Below are 17,276 nucleotides of genomic sequence, written 5' to 3'. Positions count from 1 at the left end.
ATTGGGGTGTGTGCTCATGCAAGAAGGACATGTGATCGCCTATGTGTCTCGTCAGTTGCGGAAACATGAATTGAACCACCCCACTCATGATTTAGAACTGCAGCAGTTGTGCATGCACTTAAGATTTGGAGACACTACATTATGGGAACTAAGTGCCAAGTATACACAGATCACAAGAGCTTGAAGTATATATTCACTCAGAAGGATCTCAACCTTAGGCAACGCCGTTGGTTGGAGCTTATTAAGGATTATGATTTGGAGATTCATTACCACCCAGGCAAGACAAATTTGGTTGTAGATGCCTTGAGTCGGAAGGAGCATGATCACTCCGCTTTCGTTGTCCAGCTACCTGATGAATTAGCAAAAGATTTTGAGAGGCTCAATCTGGGGATTGTTACACATACGGAAGGAGTTACCATTGAGCTGGAACCTACCTTGGAGCATGAAATTCGTAAAGGTCAGGTTGGTGATGCTAAGATTCAGGAGATCAAGGATCTGATAACAGAGTGTAGAGGCCCAGAGTTCACAGAGGAAGAGCAAGGCACGATATGGTTCAAGAATCGGATCTGTGTACCCGATATTGATAGTCTTCGGGAAACTATATTGAAGGAAGCACATGACTCAGTTTATTCTATCCACCCTGGAAGTACTAAGATGTATCAGGATTTGAAGCAAAAGTATTGGTGGTATGGATTGAAGAGAGATGTGACTGCACATGTGGCTATGTGCGATGTGTGCCAAAGAGTTAAAGCTGAACACCTGAGGCCAGCCGGACTACTGCACCCACTGAAGATACCTGAGTGGAAATGGGAAGAGATTGGCATGGACTTCATTGTTGGATTACCCCGCACGTCTGCTGGATATGATTCTATATGGGTGATTGTGGACAGGCTAACTAAAGTAGCCCACTTTATTCCAGTGAAGACCACATATTCAGGAGCTAAGTTGGCAGAGTTGTATATGGCACGGATTGTATGCCTACATGGTGTGCCAAAGAAGATTGTATCAGACCAGGGATCACAATTTACCTCTCGATATTGGAAGAAGTTACACGAGTCCTTGGATACAAGATTGAATTTTAGTTCGGCTTACCATCCACAGACTGATGGGCAGACTGAGAGGACCAACCAAGTGCTTGAGGATATGTTAAGAGCTTGTGCTCTTAAACATGGTGGAAGCTGGGATAAGAGTCTACCTTATGCAGAGTTCTCTTACAATAATAGCTATCAGGCCAGTTTGAAGATGTCACCGTTTGAGGCTTTGTATGGCAGAAAGTGCAGGACTCCACTGTATTGGGATCAAACTGGTGAAAGGCAGTTGTTTGGACCTGAGATTATACAAGAGGCAGAAGAACAAGTCCAGCAAATAAGGGAGAATTTGAGAACTGCACAATCCAGGCAGAAGAGCTATGCTGATACCCGGAGGAGACTGCTTGAGTTTAAGGAGGGTGATTATGTCTATTTGAAGGTGTAACCACTCAGGGGTATGAGAAGATTCAAAGTCAAAGGAAAGTTGTCCCCTCGCTTCATTGGACCCTTCTTAATCTTAAAGCGAGTGGGAGAGGTTGCATACCAGTTGGAGCTACCGGATCATCTTGCGGATGTTCATGATGTATTTCATGTATCTCAGCTGAAGAAATGTCTCAGGGTACCTGAAGAACAATTACCAATGGAGGACCTTAGTGTTCAAGATGATCTGACTTATGCTGAGTACCCCATCAGGATTCTTGATACATTGACTCGAGTTACGAGGAATAAGGTGATAAAGATGTGCAAAGTGCAATGGAGTCACCACGATGAAGATGAAGCAACTTGGGAAAGAGAAGAAGAGCTTCGTATAGATTTTCCCCACCTTTTCCCCAGATCTTCCTAAATCTCGAGGACGAGATTATTTTTAAGGGGGGTAGGATTTATAATACTCAAATTTGTATACAAAGGATATATTATATCTCCTCATTTTATGTGCCTCATTTGCATCATAAGAAAAGAGCACACACACAATTTAGAGATTAAGTCAAACAAATGATAAAAAAATGCATCATGCTGGAGTTTATATGTTTGTGCATTAAATAAAATAATTATGTTAATGATAATAATATAATAATGACTAGAAGTTGAATTAAAACCTAAAATTAAAATTAGGGTTTTGAAAATGAGAAGAAGAGAAAGGATATAAAAATATAAATAATATAATTATATATTTAAAAAACTGGTATTTTTAATTTCACAGAAGTGAAAGGGATTAATGTAGCACAAGCTTGAATTTAAATTTGAATTCAAAATTTAAATAGAGGAGAGAGAAAGAAAATCAGAAAAAGAAAAGGAAAAGAGAAGGGGTCGCTGGTGGGCCGGCGGCGGGGATTTCGGCCCATCTCGCCATTTCGCCGTCGCGCGCACGGCCCAGCTGACCTCTGCGCCGACATGTGGGCCCCGCCCGTCGGTCACGCGCACGCCTGCTTGCTCCTTATCTTACACCGACTTGTGGGACCAGCTCAGCGCCGCTACTCGCGCCCACGTAACGACCCGGTCTTCTCGCTGTCATTAGGGCCCCACTTGTCATCCCGACGCCCGCCGTTGTAACAAACCGCACGGAATGCGCGGCGGCTCACCTGGGCTCAAGCCGACGACCTCCTCCACCTCGCCCTGGGTATATAACCCGACTACTCGAGACCCTTTGACCATGCCCCGCCATCCAATCCACTAGTGCCTCCTCGCCGCCGAGAATTCCTCTCTGCCGTGAGGACTAAGCCTACCGCCACATCCAAATCAAGTGGTCACCGGCGTTGGGACCCCAGGAATTAGTCTAGGAGCGTCCGTGGGCCTTCTGGGCGGGTGGCGTGTCGTCCGCGGGTGAGATCGGTCGCCGAGCAAGGTGCAATTGCTCATCGGACTTCGATTCTCCGTCGCGGTCCGCTCTTCGTCGTGGTCAGCGTCGCCGTGGCATCAATCACCGGTAACAAGCCCATCCTTGTCCTCGTTGTGCATCGCGCATTGTGTAGCGGCGACGAATTGGGAAATGGGGGAGCGGGAGCGCGGGGTTGATGTCCGCCGGTAGTGAGCGCCGCCGTGGCTCTAGGTGCGCGGCCGTAACGCGGGAGCTCGAGGACGATGGCGTGCCAGGACCGTAGATCCCTTAATAGACGGCCCTGGTGCGATGATGGGAGAAGGGTGTTTAGAACTGTTGGATGCCCTCTGATCGGCTACGATGGAACCCTGGGGTGTAACGCTTAGGTCAAGAAATCTGATCCGTTCAGATCCGATCGGGCGGATCAAGTGACTTTGGGGTAAATAAAATCTGTGCCGTCGATTCCAGATCCTGGGGACGGGATCGCGTACCGATTCGCTGGATATACGATCTAATCTGTACCGCCTGCTGCTAATCCAGCGGCCGAGATCTAACTATACCCCTTCGCTTGCGCACTTTACATAAGAGTCCCTGGACAATTTAATAATAAACTCGCCATCCACCTCTGTAGTGCCTGAGTCATATGAAATGTTACCCCGAGACCCCTGGACTTTCCAGGAATTGAGGCCCAGTCCAGTACAGAGTTAAATTGATTAAATGAATTGGAAATTGGATTTTAATATGAAAATAAACCCTAGAATTTGTATAAATCATAGAAAATGCATATGAACTCCAAATTGGTCCATTCCAGTTCCTAAATTTTTGTAATATTATTGTCTATACATTAGTGTCTCTGTTTTGTCATGAAACGAGTAAGAAAATTAATTTTTCATTTAATCCTATTTTAATCACATTAAACCTTAGGAAATTCATAATTTAAAATCTATAACTCCAAAATTATTAATTCCAGTTCCTGTGATCTCATTTTAATCTTTAGATTTTTACTGTATATTTTATTTGCATGTTTGATGTGATGTTAATTTATGCTATACTATGTTTGTATTGTGTTGATGCGAGTAGACGAGCAAGCCACTGTGGAATCTGAGGTTCAGCAAGTAGAAGTAGCTGAGCAGGAGCTCATTGAAGTCAAGTTGTGCCCTTGATCACTTACTTTTTCCCAGCCATGTTCTTATTAATTATAATGATCTGCATAGGATAATTTTGATGGGACCCAATAGGTTACCCTAGTTTTGGATATCTTTATACCTTGTTTACCACTGAAATATTTCTTTGGGTAGTACCTGCTATTGCTTTATGTGGATTTGGGTATGAAGATACTTTATTCATAATTACTCTTTTATTCTCTTTTATTATTACTGTTCATGTTAAGATCATTATGTTAATGGGAACATGGAGCGACCACCCGGGAAAACAGTGCTACCACAAGGGTATAATGGGACGCCCTTGGATGATTAACTAGGAAAGCTAGTGGAGGTCTTCCTTACCCGAAAGGGGCAAGGGCAGTAGGGGAGTGGTCAGTGTAGGGAGGTCCTTGGTTGATTTTGCTGCGATGGCGGTCAGGCAAGAACCCTGCATTGGAGCTTCCTATAAACTGTAGCGGGTTTTCTGAAGCTAGTGGAACTTTGTAAAGGCCTCGTAGTGTTACCCTGCCTCGCCTCCTCGGTAGAGGTATATAGGATTGGCCATCTCTTGACAGTTGGGTAACATGACTTGTGGGTAAAGATGTGCAACCTCTGCAGAGTGTAAAACTGGTATACTAGCCGTGCTCACGGTCATGAGCAGCTCGGACCCTCACATGATTAATTTATGAAACTTAAATTTAATTTGACATTTGCATCGCATTTGGGATTATTTTACTATTACTTTCTTTATTATTATTAAGGTTTGGTATTTACTTACACTTAGTAATTGCTAATAAAATTTTGACCAACTTATAAAAGCAATGCTCAGCTTCAGCCTCTATTTCATTGATCGGCCTTACACTTCATGAACTCCCACCTTTGGCGAGTTCATGCACATTATTCCCCACGACTTGTTGAGCTATGAACGTATGTGAGCTCACTCTTGCTATCTCACACCCCCCACAGGAGAAGAACAAGTGATCGAAGAGGAGCCGCCTAACTCTGAGGCTTTCGACTTGATCTAGGTGGCGTCTCCCAGTCAGCTTTCTGGCGCCAAGGATAGATTTTAGATCCTGCGATATTTATCTCTTATTTTGTAAGACTTCCGCTATGTAATAAAGTACTCTGATTATATTATGACATTTATCTCTATACACTCTGTTATTATATATGTTGTCTTCTTTGGCGCATGTATGAGATGCACCCAGCTTTGTCCCTTAAATCCGAGTGCGACACTTCTGTACTGCGTTTCTCTACTTCGGTCAGTGGACAAGGTACGTCATCACCTTGGCGCACGGTCACATGTATAAGATTTCGGTACAAACAAGGTCCAATTAACATTCAAATCTAGCACCAATACATGTGTCCAAAAATTTCGGTACAGATTTTATAGGTCTTCTTTGGAATTTCGTAGGAATCGTACACGAATTTCACAGGAACCGATTCATTTTCACAATAAAAAAACACAGAAAACGGAAAAATTCCAGGCGTTCCAAATAAGGGTCTGTTCGGTTTAATCGGAACGATGACCTAGAACGATTTGTGGCCGGATTGCTTCTATAATTTACATAAGTTTTGATCAGCTGGAATGATTCCTGGATAGAATCCTGGACAACCGAACAGGGAAGAGGCCTTAATGTTTTCTAACCTAAATGAATTAGTAATTAGTTTTGTAGAGTAAACTGTTGTTGTTGTTGGTTGTGGTGGTGGTATTGTTATTCTTGTTGTTACTATTGTTTCCGAAGTAAAACAAAAAATCATCTTTCAAAACTAACCACAGAGTCAAATTTATCAGGTATATAGTGCATAGTTTGCTGCTTATTAATTCCTAATTTTCGAGTTGTGTGGCTAAAGTTAAAATAATGCAATAGTTGGATACTTGGATGTCCAAATGAAATTCTTGTGCGATGGAAATAAATCTACACATGTTAGACGTACTATATATTGTACACGTTTTACCCTGAAAGAATGAATATACGTTTGAATAGTTATACGGGTCTAATCTTTGTTGTGGCATGATTGACATGCTCTTTATTTACACAGCTTGTTCGCTGCGGCTTGCTGCGGCTGCAATCCGGCTGCGGCTGCGGCTTCTACAGTATTTTTCTCTCTATGGATTGCAGCTGCAGCAGTCCAAACAGCTGCAACAGTGTCGGCTTGCAGCCAACCGAACACGCCCACAATATAAAAACATATCATCAGCTGCTTGCGCATGAAGGTAAGCATATATATATATCTGGGTCTTTACTTCACGCCCTAGTACTACACCTAGCTAAGCCGTTCATCTCATGTATTATTGCCTTTAACTCTTTCTCCTTCACGTAAAGATGAAGCAAGGAATTGGCATCAGCTACTATTCCGCCTCTTATTAATCATTTCCAATGTTTGTAAACCGCGTGACTGTGTGCCATGAAATTCTCTCACAAATTATTGAGAGAAAAAAAGAGACAGAGGAATTCTCTTCCTATCTAGCTAGCAAATATATATATTCCCTATTTATAATGATGAGCAAATCTGTTCAATGCCATTGAAATTTATAACCTTTTTTATATGCCATTGAAAATTAAAAGTTCCCTTCTTGCTATTAAATTGCATTTTTCTTTTTCCTTATCTATACAACTATATAATTCACCAATTAAACTTTGCAAAACCCATCCAACCAAATCACCCCACACACATAACCTCCACGAAATCCACAAACACAAATTACATGCAGACTTAACACACCATCAAAACCAACGGTTTAGATCGTTGGATAATCTCATCCCTTACTCAAATCCAATGGACAAAACTATTTGGATTATCCCTCCCCCCTCTCCCCGCGTCCTCGCCGTCGTCAACCCCTCCTCCACCCTCCACAAGATTTGTAGCGTTAGCATTGGCTATATGCTAGCATGTCATTAGATGAATGCTACATGATGAAAATGACAATTATACCATATTTACTAGCAGAGATATAACCTAGAAAATGTAATGATTAGGATATGATTATCTTTTTATCCTCTAACATTTCTTTAACGCCCCGTTTGGATCACTAGAATTGAATTCCATTCTAATATAGTAATTTAAGCATATATCAATTAAGCTAATTCGCTTTTATACAAAATATATTTGTATACTATTATTAGCAAGATGTCCTAGATATTTATGTGCTACATTTTTATTATAGAGGAGTAGAACGAAGAGTGTCATGTAAGTTACAGATTAGAAACAAATTCTAATCATGCATAAAATCATTTCCTATTCTTCACCCTATGAATTTTAGATAGGCTTATATCTGAACTTTGGAAAGTGGTGGAATGCCAAATTCCAAACTAAATAAGTTACTTTATTGAGTGAATTCTAATTTCTTTAAAATGAAGGGATCCAAACGCCTCGTAACTGATTTTACGTGTCGATGACATACAAGAGAAATAAAAATACAATTCAATGACAATAAAGAAAGATCTTAATTTCTAGTGGTTTATACGAAAATAATATAGGTTTCGATAGCATTCAACAAATTTTCTCATTTATATATAGTACCCACTTTCACTTTTAAAGCCTTCTAACTCGCTACGCACCCACGCTCACACTGACCCATCTCGCTAATCGCCATAGCACCATATGCATCTGAAGGCTGAAGCTGCGAGGTGTCTCGCCGTGGTTGCACTTGCACCGACCGAAACAGCAGTGGATTCAACTTTGGCACGTTGCCGTGCTGAGCAGCTGGTGCCAATCGATCGTGAATCGTGATGGCGGCGACGGCGAGGAAGCTGATCGTGGAGGTGGTGGAGGCGCGGAACCTGGTGCCCAAGGACGGCACCGGCACGTCCAGCCCCTACGCGCGAGCTGACTTCGACGGACAGCGACGCAAGACGCGCACCGTGGCCAGAGACCTCAACCCGGCGTGGAACGAGGCGCTCGAGTTCGACTTCCCGCCCGCCGGCGTCGACCCCGTCGCCGGGGAGCCGCTCGAGGTCACCGTGCTGCATGACCTCCGCATCGGGCCTACTCGCCGGAACAACTTCCTCGGCCGCGTCCGCCTCGACGCGCGCCAGTTCGTGCGCAAGGGCGAGGAGGCGCTCATCTACTTCCCGCTTGAGAAGAACAAGGGCCTCTTCAACTTCAACTGGGTCCGCGGCGACATTGGCCTCAAGGTGTACTACGTCGACGTCCCGCTCGCGCCACCAGAGCCGGAGCCGGAGGCATCCGTCGCTCCTCCTGATGCGACGGTGGCGGAAGCAGCAGCGCCGCCGCCGCCGCCGCCTGATGCTACTGCTACGGCTTCCGCGGATGAGCCTCCCAAGGCCGAGGAGCTGGTGGACGCAGCTCCGGCGCCGCAACCGGAGCCGGCAGAGGCATCAGCCGGTGACGGAGCTACCACGGAGAAGCCATCGGAGGCTGATTCTGAACCGGCAACGCTGGCGCCGGAAGACGCACAAGTAATGACGGCAGAGGCGGTGGCAGCATCGGAGGAGAAGCCGCCGGAAGAGGAGCCTGTGTTGAGCCCGCCACCACTGCCGACGCCGACTCTGATGCCACGGCAGGTATCGATGCCTGTACGCCAGTTGGAGCCGACGCCGACTCTGATGCCACGGCAGGTATCGATGCCTGTACGCCAGTTGGCGCCGCCGCCGCCCCAACTGGAGGAGCCGATGGTGCAGAGCAAGCACGATCTGGTGGACAGGATGCCATACTTGTTCGTCCGGGTGGTGCGCGCGCGGGGGCTGCCCGCCGGCGCGCACCCCCACGTGCGCGTGGCCGCCGGCGGCCACCATGCGTCCACGCGGGAGGCACGCCGCGGCGCCTTCTTCGAGTGGGACCAGACCTTCGCGTTCGTGCGCGATCCGGCCACCGACTCGCCGGGCCCGACGCTGGAGGTCTCCGTCTGGGACCTGCCGCCCGACGCCGACGTGTCCATCGCCGACGATCGACACTTCCTTGGCGGCCTCTGCTTCGACACCGCCGACGTGCACGCGCGGGACCCGCCGGACGGGCCTCTCGCGACGCAGTGGTACAGGCTCGAGGGCGGGCGCCGCCTCGGTGGCGCCGACCTCATGGTCGCCACGTGGGCCGGCACGCAGGCCGACGAGGCCTTCGCCGACGCGTGGAAGGCAGACTCCCCAGCGGCGACCACGGCCACGGCCGCGGCCGCCGCCACGTCGCGCGCCAAGGTTTACGTGTCGCCTAAGCTCTGGCTCCTTCGCCTCACCGTCATCGAGGCGCAGGACACGCTCACGGCGCCGCCTCCCCGCGACGCCGGCATCGCTGTGCGCGCTACGCTGGGCTCCCAGGCGCTCAAGACGCGCACCACGCCGGTGGCGCGCAACGGAGGGCCTGCGTGGAACGAGGACCTTCTCTTCGTCGCCGCCGAGCCGTTCACCGACGACGACTGCCTCGTCATCTCCCTCGAAGTGCGCCACGGCAAAGAGGCCTTCCCTGTCGGCTCGGCGAGCATATCGCTGGCTACCGTTGAGAGGCGCGTCGACGACCGGAAGGTGGCGTCCAAGTGGCTCGACCTCCTCCCGTCCGACGAAGCCGCGATGAGAGTCGGCAAGAGAGCGGCTATGCACATGCACGGAGGCCGGCTGCACGTGCGCGTGTGCCTCGACGGCGGCTACAACGTCGCCGACGAGCCGTCCTACGCGTGCAGCGACTTCCGGCCGTCGGCGCGGCAGCTGTGGTCCCCGCCCCTTGGCGTCGTGGAGCTAGGCATCATTGGATGCAAGGGCCTCCTTCCGATGCGCGCCGCCGACGGCAAGGGCTGCACGGACGCGTACGCGGTGGCCAAGTACGGACCCAAGTGGGCGCGCACGCGCACCATCGCCGACAGCTACGACCCGGCCTGGAACGAGCAGTACACGTGGCCGGTGTACGACCCCTGCACCGTGCTTACCGTCGGCGTGTTCGACGACCCACTGCCGTTGCAGCCGTCAGAAGGCGGCGGCAAGGATGCCGCCGCCGTCGCGTGCTCGCGGCCGATGGGTAAGGTGAGGATACGGTTGTCCACGCTGGAGCGAGGCCGCGCGTACCGTGGCCTGTACCCGCTCATCATGATGCTGCCCACCGGCGCAAAGCGAATGGGCGACGTCGAGCTGGCCATCCGCTTCTCCACGTCCGGGTCGATGCTGGACGTGCTGCACGCGTACGGCCGACCATTGCTCCCGGCGATGCACCACCAGCGGCCCATCCCACTGGTGAACCGCGAGGCTCTGCGGCTGGCGGCAGTGCGCATCTCCGCGGCGCACCTGGCGCGGTCCGCGGAGCCGCCGCTGCGGCGCGAGGTGTCGACGTGGATGCTGGACGCCGCGGAGCCTCGCGGGTTCAGCATGCGCAAGTTCCGCGCCAACTGGAACCGCGCCGTGGCCGCGCTCTCCTGGGTCACCGACGCGGCGCGCTGGGTGGAGGACACCCGGTCGTGGCGCAACCCGACGGCGACCGCGATGGCGCACGCCGTGCTGGTCCTCCTCGCGTGGCACCCGGACCTCGTCGTGCCGACGCTGACGCTCCACGCCGCCGCGGTGGGCGTGTGGAAGTACCGGCGGAGGCCGCGCGCGCCGGCGGCGCACCCGTGCGTGCGCGCGTCCATGGCAGAGGCGCCCGACAGGGAGGAGCTGGACGAGGAGTTCGACACGATCCCGAGCGCGAGGCCGCCCGATGTGGTGCGGGCGCGCTACGACCGCGCCAGGATGGTGGGCGTGCGGCTGCAGCAGACGGTCGGCGACGTCGCGACGCAGGCGGAGAGGCTGCAGGCGCTCGTGTCCTGGCGCGACCCGCGTGCCACCGGGCTGTTCGTCGCGCTGTGCGTCCTCGTGGCCATGGTGCTGTACATGGTGCCCATGAAGATGGTGGCCGTGGTCGCCGGGTTCTACTACCTGCGCCACCCGATGTTCCGGAATCGGATGCCAGCACCGGTGATCAACTTCTTCCGGCGGCTGCCTTCCATGTCTGAACGAATCATGTAGGAGCAGGCAATCGGTGGCGATGGAGCATCATTTTGGCACACACGATGGAAGACGGTTGCGATGGAGTGGTGGTTTAACATGCAATAGCAGCGATATCCGATATGTTAACGTTTTTCTTCTAATTTCTACTCCAGCATTCAAGAATTGCAATAAAGCAATGTTCCTTTCAGTGTATATAATTATTGGAGGTCTTAACTCCTTTAGTAACTTAGGCTATCTCTAGCAATCTTACTTATCATACCTATTTTAAACTTCACTCTGTAACCATTGCAGTGTGAAATAATATTTTGCACAGCAATATGCACGGTCTACTTATCCAATTCGATGTGATAACTTGCATGATTTAGCATATTGGGGAACTTGTTTGAAACATTTGATACTGAGTAGGCAAACAACTTACCTCCAGTGTTAGTGGAACAAAATTGACCTATTGATTATCAAATTTACATTTTAAATATCAGCAGCACACAATGCTGTTCCATGAACCGTCATCAATCTGGACCTTAGGTAGACAGGGTACAATCCTATAAAATTGAAAAGGAAATGCTGTTCTTATCTCTGACAGTGGACACACAGTGGGCCTAGTATGACTTTGCGAAAATTGCGACTTCCTCTGCGGGGTTGCCAGTCATGAAGCATTTCTTGGTGCCCTCAGGCTGCTCGAATGGGTAGCATCTGATGGTGGCGCTGGTCTCTTCTTTCACTTTCAGCTCATCAGCATCGCTGAAGTTTGCCAGAGTTCAGTAAAAATTTAACATGTGCCATGGAAACAACTGGCGTGTGCTATACTTATACAGTACAAACATGAGAACGAATATGTTTACCAAAGTTAACCTACCTAGCTGACCAAGGACCTCTAGCCCACTTTCCTTCAGAAATAGCTTCCTTCAGCTCGCCATATGAGCTTACGTCGACAATGTTACTGCAAGAATGAAACGGGGTAAATTGCTCGAAACAGGTGCGTGCAAAGGCAGTGACACAAAGAAAAGGAAACGTCCTTGGAAAGGCAGCCATTCAAAGAAGACATGGAGCCTTGCTAAATATTATTAATATCTGGAATCCCTCCCTCCCTCTGCGAAAGGGACTCTAGCTAAGTTAGTTAAATGATCTGAGTAGCACTCCTCAGGTTCTGAGTTTGACATGAGAGCGAATTTCAGGTTGTGGTTAAAAAAATTCTCTCGGTTGTCCCACGCCAAAAGCACGGGTTTAAGGTCTGGTCCTGGTCGCGGTCGTTTCGCGCATGGGCTACAGTGTCGTTGTAGTGTCGTTGTGTATGTGTGGGAAGGTCTTCTTAATATAATGCTCGGGGGCTGTCTTACTGCCGCAGGTCAAGAATACCATCTCTACTATTTAAACCAACAAAAGACTATTAACTTTTTATATAGTTATAACAGCTGTGGTGGTATTAGAATATATACCCAAAGATTTAGCATTGAATATGAATGCATGAAAAACAACTATATATGAACCTAGATCTAGCTTCTGTTGGGTTTTAACTCTAGCCTATCATAGTCCTTAACTTGCTTGGTGTTAAAAGGCTTTGTTGTTGTTGTATAGCAACTGTAGCGGTATTGAAACATTTATGCCCATGGATAAGGTTGGTTTGCAGACATCAATCAACAAGCAGGAGAAGATTAAAAAGGTGTCCCTAAAACTAGAACAAAAAAAGACAAGGTAATCCTTCAAAGGAAAACAATTACCTATCACGGAATGTTATGGCCTTCTGTAAAAGGGATGCTTGTATGTCATCTAGACGACCCTTTATATGGTTCACCAATATCGAAGGCTCCATAGACACTCCAAACTCCTTTCCTTGCTTTCCAGGGACATCACGCCTAGAAACCACAACACTCTTATTTGTGACATCACGTGGACCTATCTCTATTCTTACAGGAACCCCCTGTCAAAAGCAATACAAGGAGATGAGAGGAATAAGTTTACAGTGAGAGAAATGTGTTGCGCAGGCAAATAATCGGTATCCAGATTGATGGATGTAAAACAGCCCAGATACGTCTACGTTCAAAACAATATTGCATGCATAAAGTAAACTTTTGCATCTAATACATCTTTGATTTTGTTCCATTATGCCTATTGATAGTTGGCAGCACAACTGAAATGAAGGCAATACTGCAACAGGACCTTCTAGAAATTGTTATGGAAGAATGAGGCATTTATGTGCTAGCAGATGGAGCAATGGTCTCAAGCAGAATTGATGTACATAGGGCGTAGCCAAGCAACACAGACCAATGAAATCATCAAATACGAAGGGATTTTCATAGTGCTGAAAGCATATGAAACCAAATATGCTAAGAGCAAATGGGTGAACAACACACAGAAGTTCGCAGCTCTGAGTCTTCCACTATAAGAGTAGAAACAATTACTTTCATCTCATAGTGATTGAATTTCCATCCAGGAGTTCGCAGCTCTGAGTCGTCCACTTTAACTCTAATTCCTGCTTCTTTGAGTATTTTTTGAACTGAATCTACAGCTTCCACAACAACAGCCTTCTCATCACCCTTTTTCCATATTGGTACTATTATGACCTGAATTAAATAGGAACATTCTTAGAGATAGCCCCATCATGGGTATGGATTTGAAAACAGAACAATGTACATTTTAGTTAGCCATTTATTACATTGTAAAGGATTGATAGTAGCACACGAAACAAAGGAGGGAAGACTAGATTAGTCAGGTAGAATGTTGTGAATACAAAGGCAAGCAAATGAGGAAGGAGAGGAGACCTGAATGGGTGCAATCCTTGGAGGAAGCATTAGACCGGCATCATCGCCATGGGTCATGATAATCCCACCAACAAACCGAGTACTAATAGCCCAAGAGGTCTGCCAGACGTGTTCGATTTGACCATTTTCATCCATAAACTGCAGACAATGAAAAAAATCAAAATGTTTGAAAACAAGAAAGAATTAAAAAGAACAAAATCCAATCCTTGTGAAAAAATGTTCTGAAATTTTAAAATGTATAGAATGGATCCAACACATGAAGTCATCACGATATGAAGAGAGTTGGTAGCAACCTGTGTTCCAAAAGCTCGTGAAAAGTTTTGGCCAAGGTTGTGACTAGTTCCAGCTTGTAAGGCCTTCTTGTCACCCATCATAGCTTCTATAGTGTAGGTCCGATTGGCACCCGCAAATGTTTCTACTCTTGATTTTCTACCTGGAATAACTGGTATTGCAGCATGCTCAAAGGCAAATTTGGTATATACATCAATCATCTGCATCGCCTGCAGAGCAATAACAATTGGAGAATATGAGGTAGTGCACTAGAATCTTTCATTGTTTATCAAGAAATGACTTTCCTGCACCATCACATGCATGGCTTTGAAATTTCAGCAGAAGCAACAATAATTTGGAAAGAAAATGTGAAAACTAACCTCCTTCTCTGCCTCCTCAAGGGTGGCATGGGCTGTATGGCCTTCTTGCCATAAAAATTCAAGAGTTCGGATGAATGGTTTAGTCCGCATTTCCCATCTTGTCACGTTAGCCCACTAGGAATATAAGAACTATTTAATATCGTGAATAATAGTGGACTACAACTCTACAGCTAGCCTAAAATTGCCAACAAAGTTACCTGGTTTATCATGAGAGGAAGATCACGATAGCTCTGAATCCATTTGGTGAACATGTGGTTTACAATGGTCTCACTTGTTGGTCTTACCTACAAAGCCCTCAAGAACACAAGTTCAAAAGGTTCAGGTTTAAAGGCAATCTACGTAATCATTTTTCCAACAAAATTTGTGGCTGGTACCAAATTTAACGATAAAACTAGAGCAAAGTAATACCACAAGCTTTTCCTCTAGTTCTTTTCCTCCTCCAATGGTGACCAATGCAAGCTCCGGGCTAAACCCTTCAACATGACTAGCTTCCTTCTCTATAAATGAGTATGGAATGAACTGATGCAATAGAAGGGACAAGCATAAGAACCTACACATAAGACATAACAAATGGAAACTATGGACTCTAACTCAGATAAAGCATGAGGCAATCGCCTAGTGAGAAAAAAAAAAGTAACCTGAAACAAGGAAAATGTATGACAATAACACAAAACTACAAGGAAGATAATGGCCACAGATTGATCCACGCCATGAAATATGATATCTGTACACAATTCCTTTGAATACAGAACAATGTAAATATCACTTCCCTTGAGATCATTTGCATAGGAGAATGTGACATTATACAGAGCTGTCAGAGCATGTATTTAAATTACTATCCTGAATCCCCCCACCATGTGTCAACAAAGAGAACCTCATCATCAAATCGTCAAAATTCAGCATTTTATTTTGTTCCTTTTCCCAAATTATGCATCTTTTTTTTTGCATCCAGAAGCATGTTAACAGAAGCTAGCATAAAGCATTCTGAACTTCCAGAATATGGCCATTCTACAGAGGTTTTAGTATTTCATACCCTCAAGAGATGAAATTACACTTTCTGAAACTTCATCTAAGCACAGGCCTTTTCAGACTTTATTAGCAATGAGAGCTGACATTTTGTAGCATTAACAAATGGTATTCCTATCAAACACAATATAACATTGGAACATAGAGCTAAGGAAACAAATATTTATTGTTGAATCAGATAGTGTTATCACTGAGTGCTGGCTGCCTCCAGCAGGTCCCCTATCCCATCTGTCATCTATAGTGCCGCGTCCCCTATTTTACACAATCCACCAAAGACAGCCTAATCCATAAAAATAATAGCAGAAACAGATAGATCATTCTTTGCGAACCTGAGGGAAGTACATGTTGCTGTGCCCTGTCTCCTTGAATTTGACATTCAAATAATCCTACAACAAATCGGCAACAAAAATATTGAGGTATTGATGAAGTGCAACACTGAAAAGTATCACATAACAAGAGGAGCATTCAGATGTAAAGCCAAACAGTATGTCAAATTTGTCACGTTATGCATAACGATGCTCCCATTGACCATAATCCACGGCTGCACTACATGATTGGAAGAATATCGTTTCGTTTCATACAGAAAGGTACAGGCATCACACCAGATCAACAAAAAAACACGCTAAACACCGTTTGGGGATCATTCTGCCACACGATGCATACACTCTACGCAACTACGACATTCTTCAACATACCAATCTGCACAAATGGGACAACGCCAGGAGCCGAGCTACACGGTGCTTCGAAATCTACGACTACGCAGGCAGAGGCACCTGTAACCACTTTTACTTCATATTTGCACTGCACCAGCAATGTTGAACGCAGGATGACGCACGGCACGGGGGGAAGGAGGAGCGAACGACCACTGACCTGGATGGCCTCCCAGATGGCGTATCCGTAGGGGCGAATGACCATGGTCCCTCGCACGGGCCCGTAGTCCGCGAGCTCGGCAGCGGCGATGACGTCCGTGTACCAGGCGTTGAAGTCCGCGGACCGCGGCGTGACCTGCCCCTCCCTGTCCCCGCCGCGGGTCTCCGCGGCCGCCGGCGCCGCCGCGCCCGCGGTCGCCGAGGCTTGACCCCTGGATGCGGCGGATGCCGCGAGCCTCGCCGCCGGCAGCCGGCGCCGGAGCAGGGGCTTGGACGGGGACAGCAGCGAGGGGAGGCGCAGCAGCGACGCCATTGTGGCCTGTGGGGATTGCCCGCCTGGATTGGGGGGTTCTGTGCCTCCAAACGCTAGTGCTATAGCCATCTAGCCTTAGTGGGCTACGTTGGGCTGAGCTGTTCCTTCCATTAACTAGACTATCACCAGGGAAACGGCCCTTCTCATTACAAGGCCCCAGCCGCCACCGCTTCTTGTCGTGGCCCGAAGACTGGGTGTCTTTGTTGGGTGTATATGGGCTGTCGTGGCCCATGGATACAGGGAATGGCTGTTATATGTCTGATTTTAGTTCAAGCCTCAGCTTATGCGAAATGAATTAAATAGGAAATGGATTGAAATTCGTTTCTCTCGAGTCTGATTAGTGCCAGAGTTTTCAATATGATATTAGATTTTTTTTTCCCCAAATGCAAGCTTGACTGACTTTTTTATCCGATCTAGAAAGTCATCTAGCCTCTAAATGTCGATTGACCCTTGGAAGAACTCAGAATCATATAAACAGTTAATCATGACCCTCAATCAAGTCTTATGGAGTTTCAGAATTTTTTTTAGAAACTACAATACAGAGGTTTTAAATTTTGCGTATAAAATTATACAAGTCAGAGATAAAGTCGTACTTGCTCGTACTGAACTAAGTCGTTGGCCTTGTGGGCCGAATCTTTGGCTTTGGTGGTCGAGTCCATCTGGTGGGTCAAATCTTCGTTGGTGATCCTCTTCTAGTCTAATATTTTTGAAGATGGCTAGGCTCTACTTCAGATCGGCAATTTG

The 17,276-nt window shown here is 47.3% G+C and overlaps 2 protein-coding genes across 2 annotated transcripts; one reads left to right on the top strand and one right to left on the bottom strand.

Moving 5' to 3' along the window:
• Positions 1-7,470: 7,470 nt before the first annotated feature.
• LOC103631978 (C2 calcium/lipid-binding plant phosphoribosyltransferase family protein) lies at positions 7,471-11,231 on the top strand. Its single transcript, XM_008653835.3, has one exon. It carries the CDS (start codon positions 7,721-7,723, stop codon positions 10,931-10,933), a length of 3,213 nt encoding a protein of 1,070 aa, XP_008652057.1. The 5' UTR covers positions 7,471-7,720; the 3' UTR covers positions 10,934-11,231.
• A 28-nt stretch (positions 11,232-11,259) lies between these two features.
• LOC100283555 (prolyl-tRNA synthetase) lies at positions 11,260-16,562 on the bottom strand. Its single transcript, NM_001156455.2, has 11 exons — positions 16,221-16,562; positions 15,680-15,736; positions 14,733-14,843; positions 14,522-14,608; positions 14,325-14,438; positions 13,968-14,174; positions 13,675-13,812; positions 13,315-13,476; positions 12,634-12,833; positions 11,772-11,855; positions 11,260-11,656 (listed from the first exon to the last, which is right to left on the bottom strand). Exons 1-11 carry the CDS (start codon positions 16,530-16,532, stop codon positions 11,515-11,517), a joined length of 1,614 nt encoding a protein of 537 aa, NP_001149927.2. The 5' UTR covers positions 16,533-16,562; the 3' UTR covers positions 11,260-11,514.
• Between the last annotated feature and the right edge of the window lie 714 nt (positions 16,563-17,276).

Source organism: Zea mays, chromosome 7, assembly GCF_902167145.1.
Source record: "Zea mays cultivar B73 chromosome 7, Zm-B73-REFERENCE-NAM-5.0, whole genome shotgun sequence".
Classification (NCBI taxonomy): domain Eukaryota; kingdom Viridiplantae; phylum Streptophyta; class Magnoliopsida; order Poales; family Poaceae; genus Zea; species Zea mays.
This window is presented reverse-complemented; position numbering and strand designations above follow the sequence as displayed.

Bases quoted from the DNA above. Each gene is read 5' to 3' on its own strand.
- LOC103631978 (XM_008653835.3), top strand. From the start codon at position 7,721: ATGGCGGCGACGGCGAGGAAGCTGATCGTGGAGGTGGTGGAGGCGCGG.
- LOC100283555 (NM_001156455.2), bottom strand. From the start codon at position 16,532: ATGGCGTCGCTGCTGCGCCTCCCCTCGCTGCTGTCCCCGTCCAAGCCC. The intron at 14,844-15,679 runs GTTCGCAAAGAA...CTATTGCATCAG, and splicing joins GCAACATGTACTTCCCTCAG to TTCATTCCATACTCATTTAT. The intron at 11,657-11,771 runs GTAGGTTAACTT...GGCAAACTTCAG, and splicing joins AGAGGTCCTTGGTCAGCTAG to CGATGCTGATGAGCTGAAAG.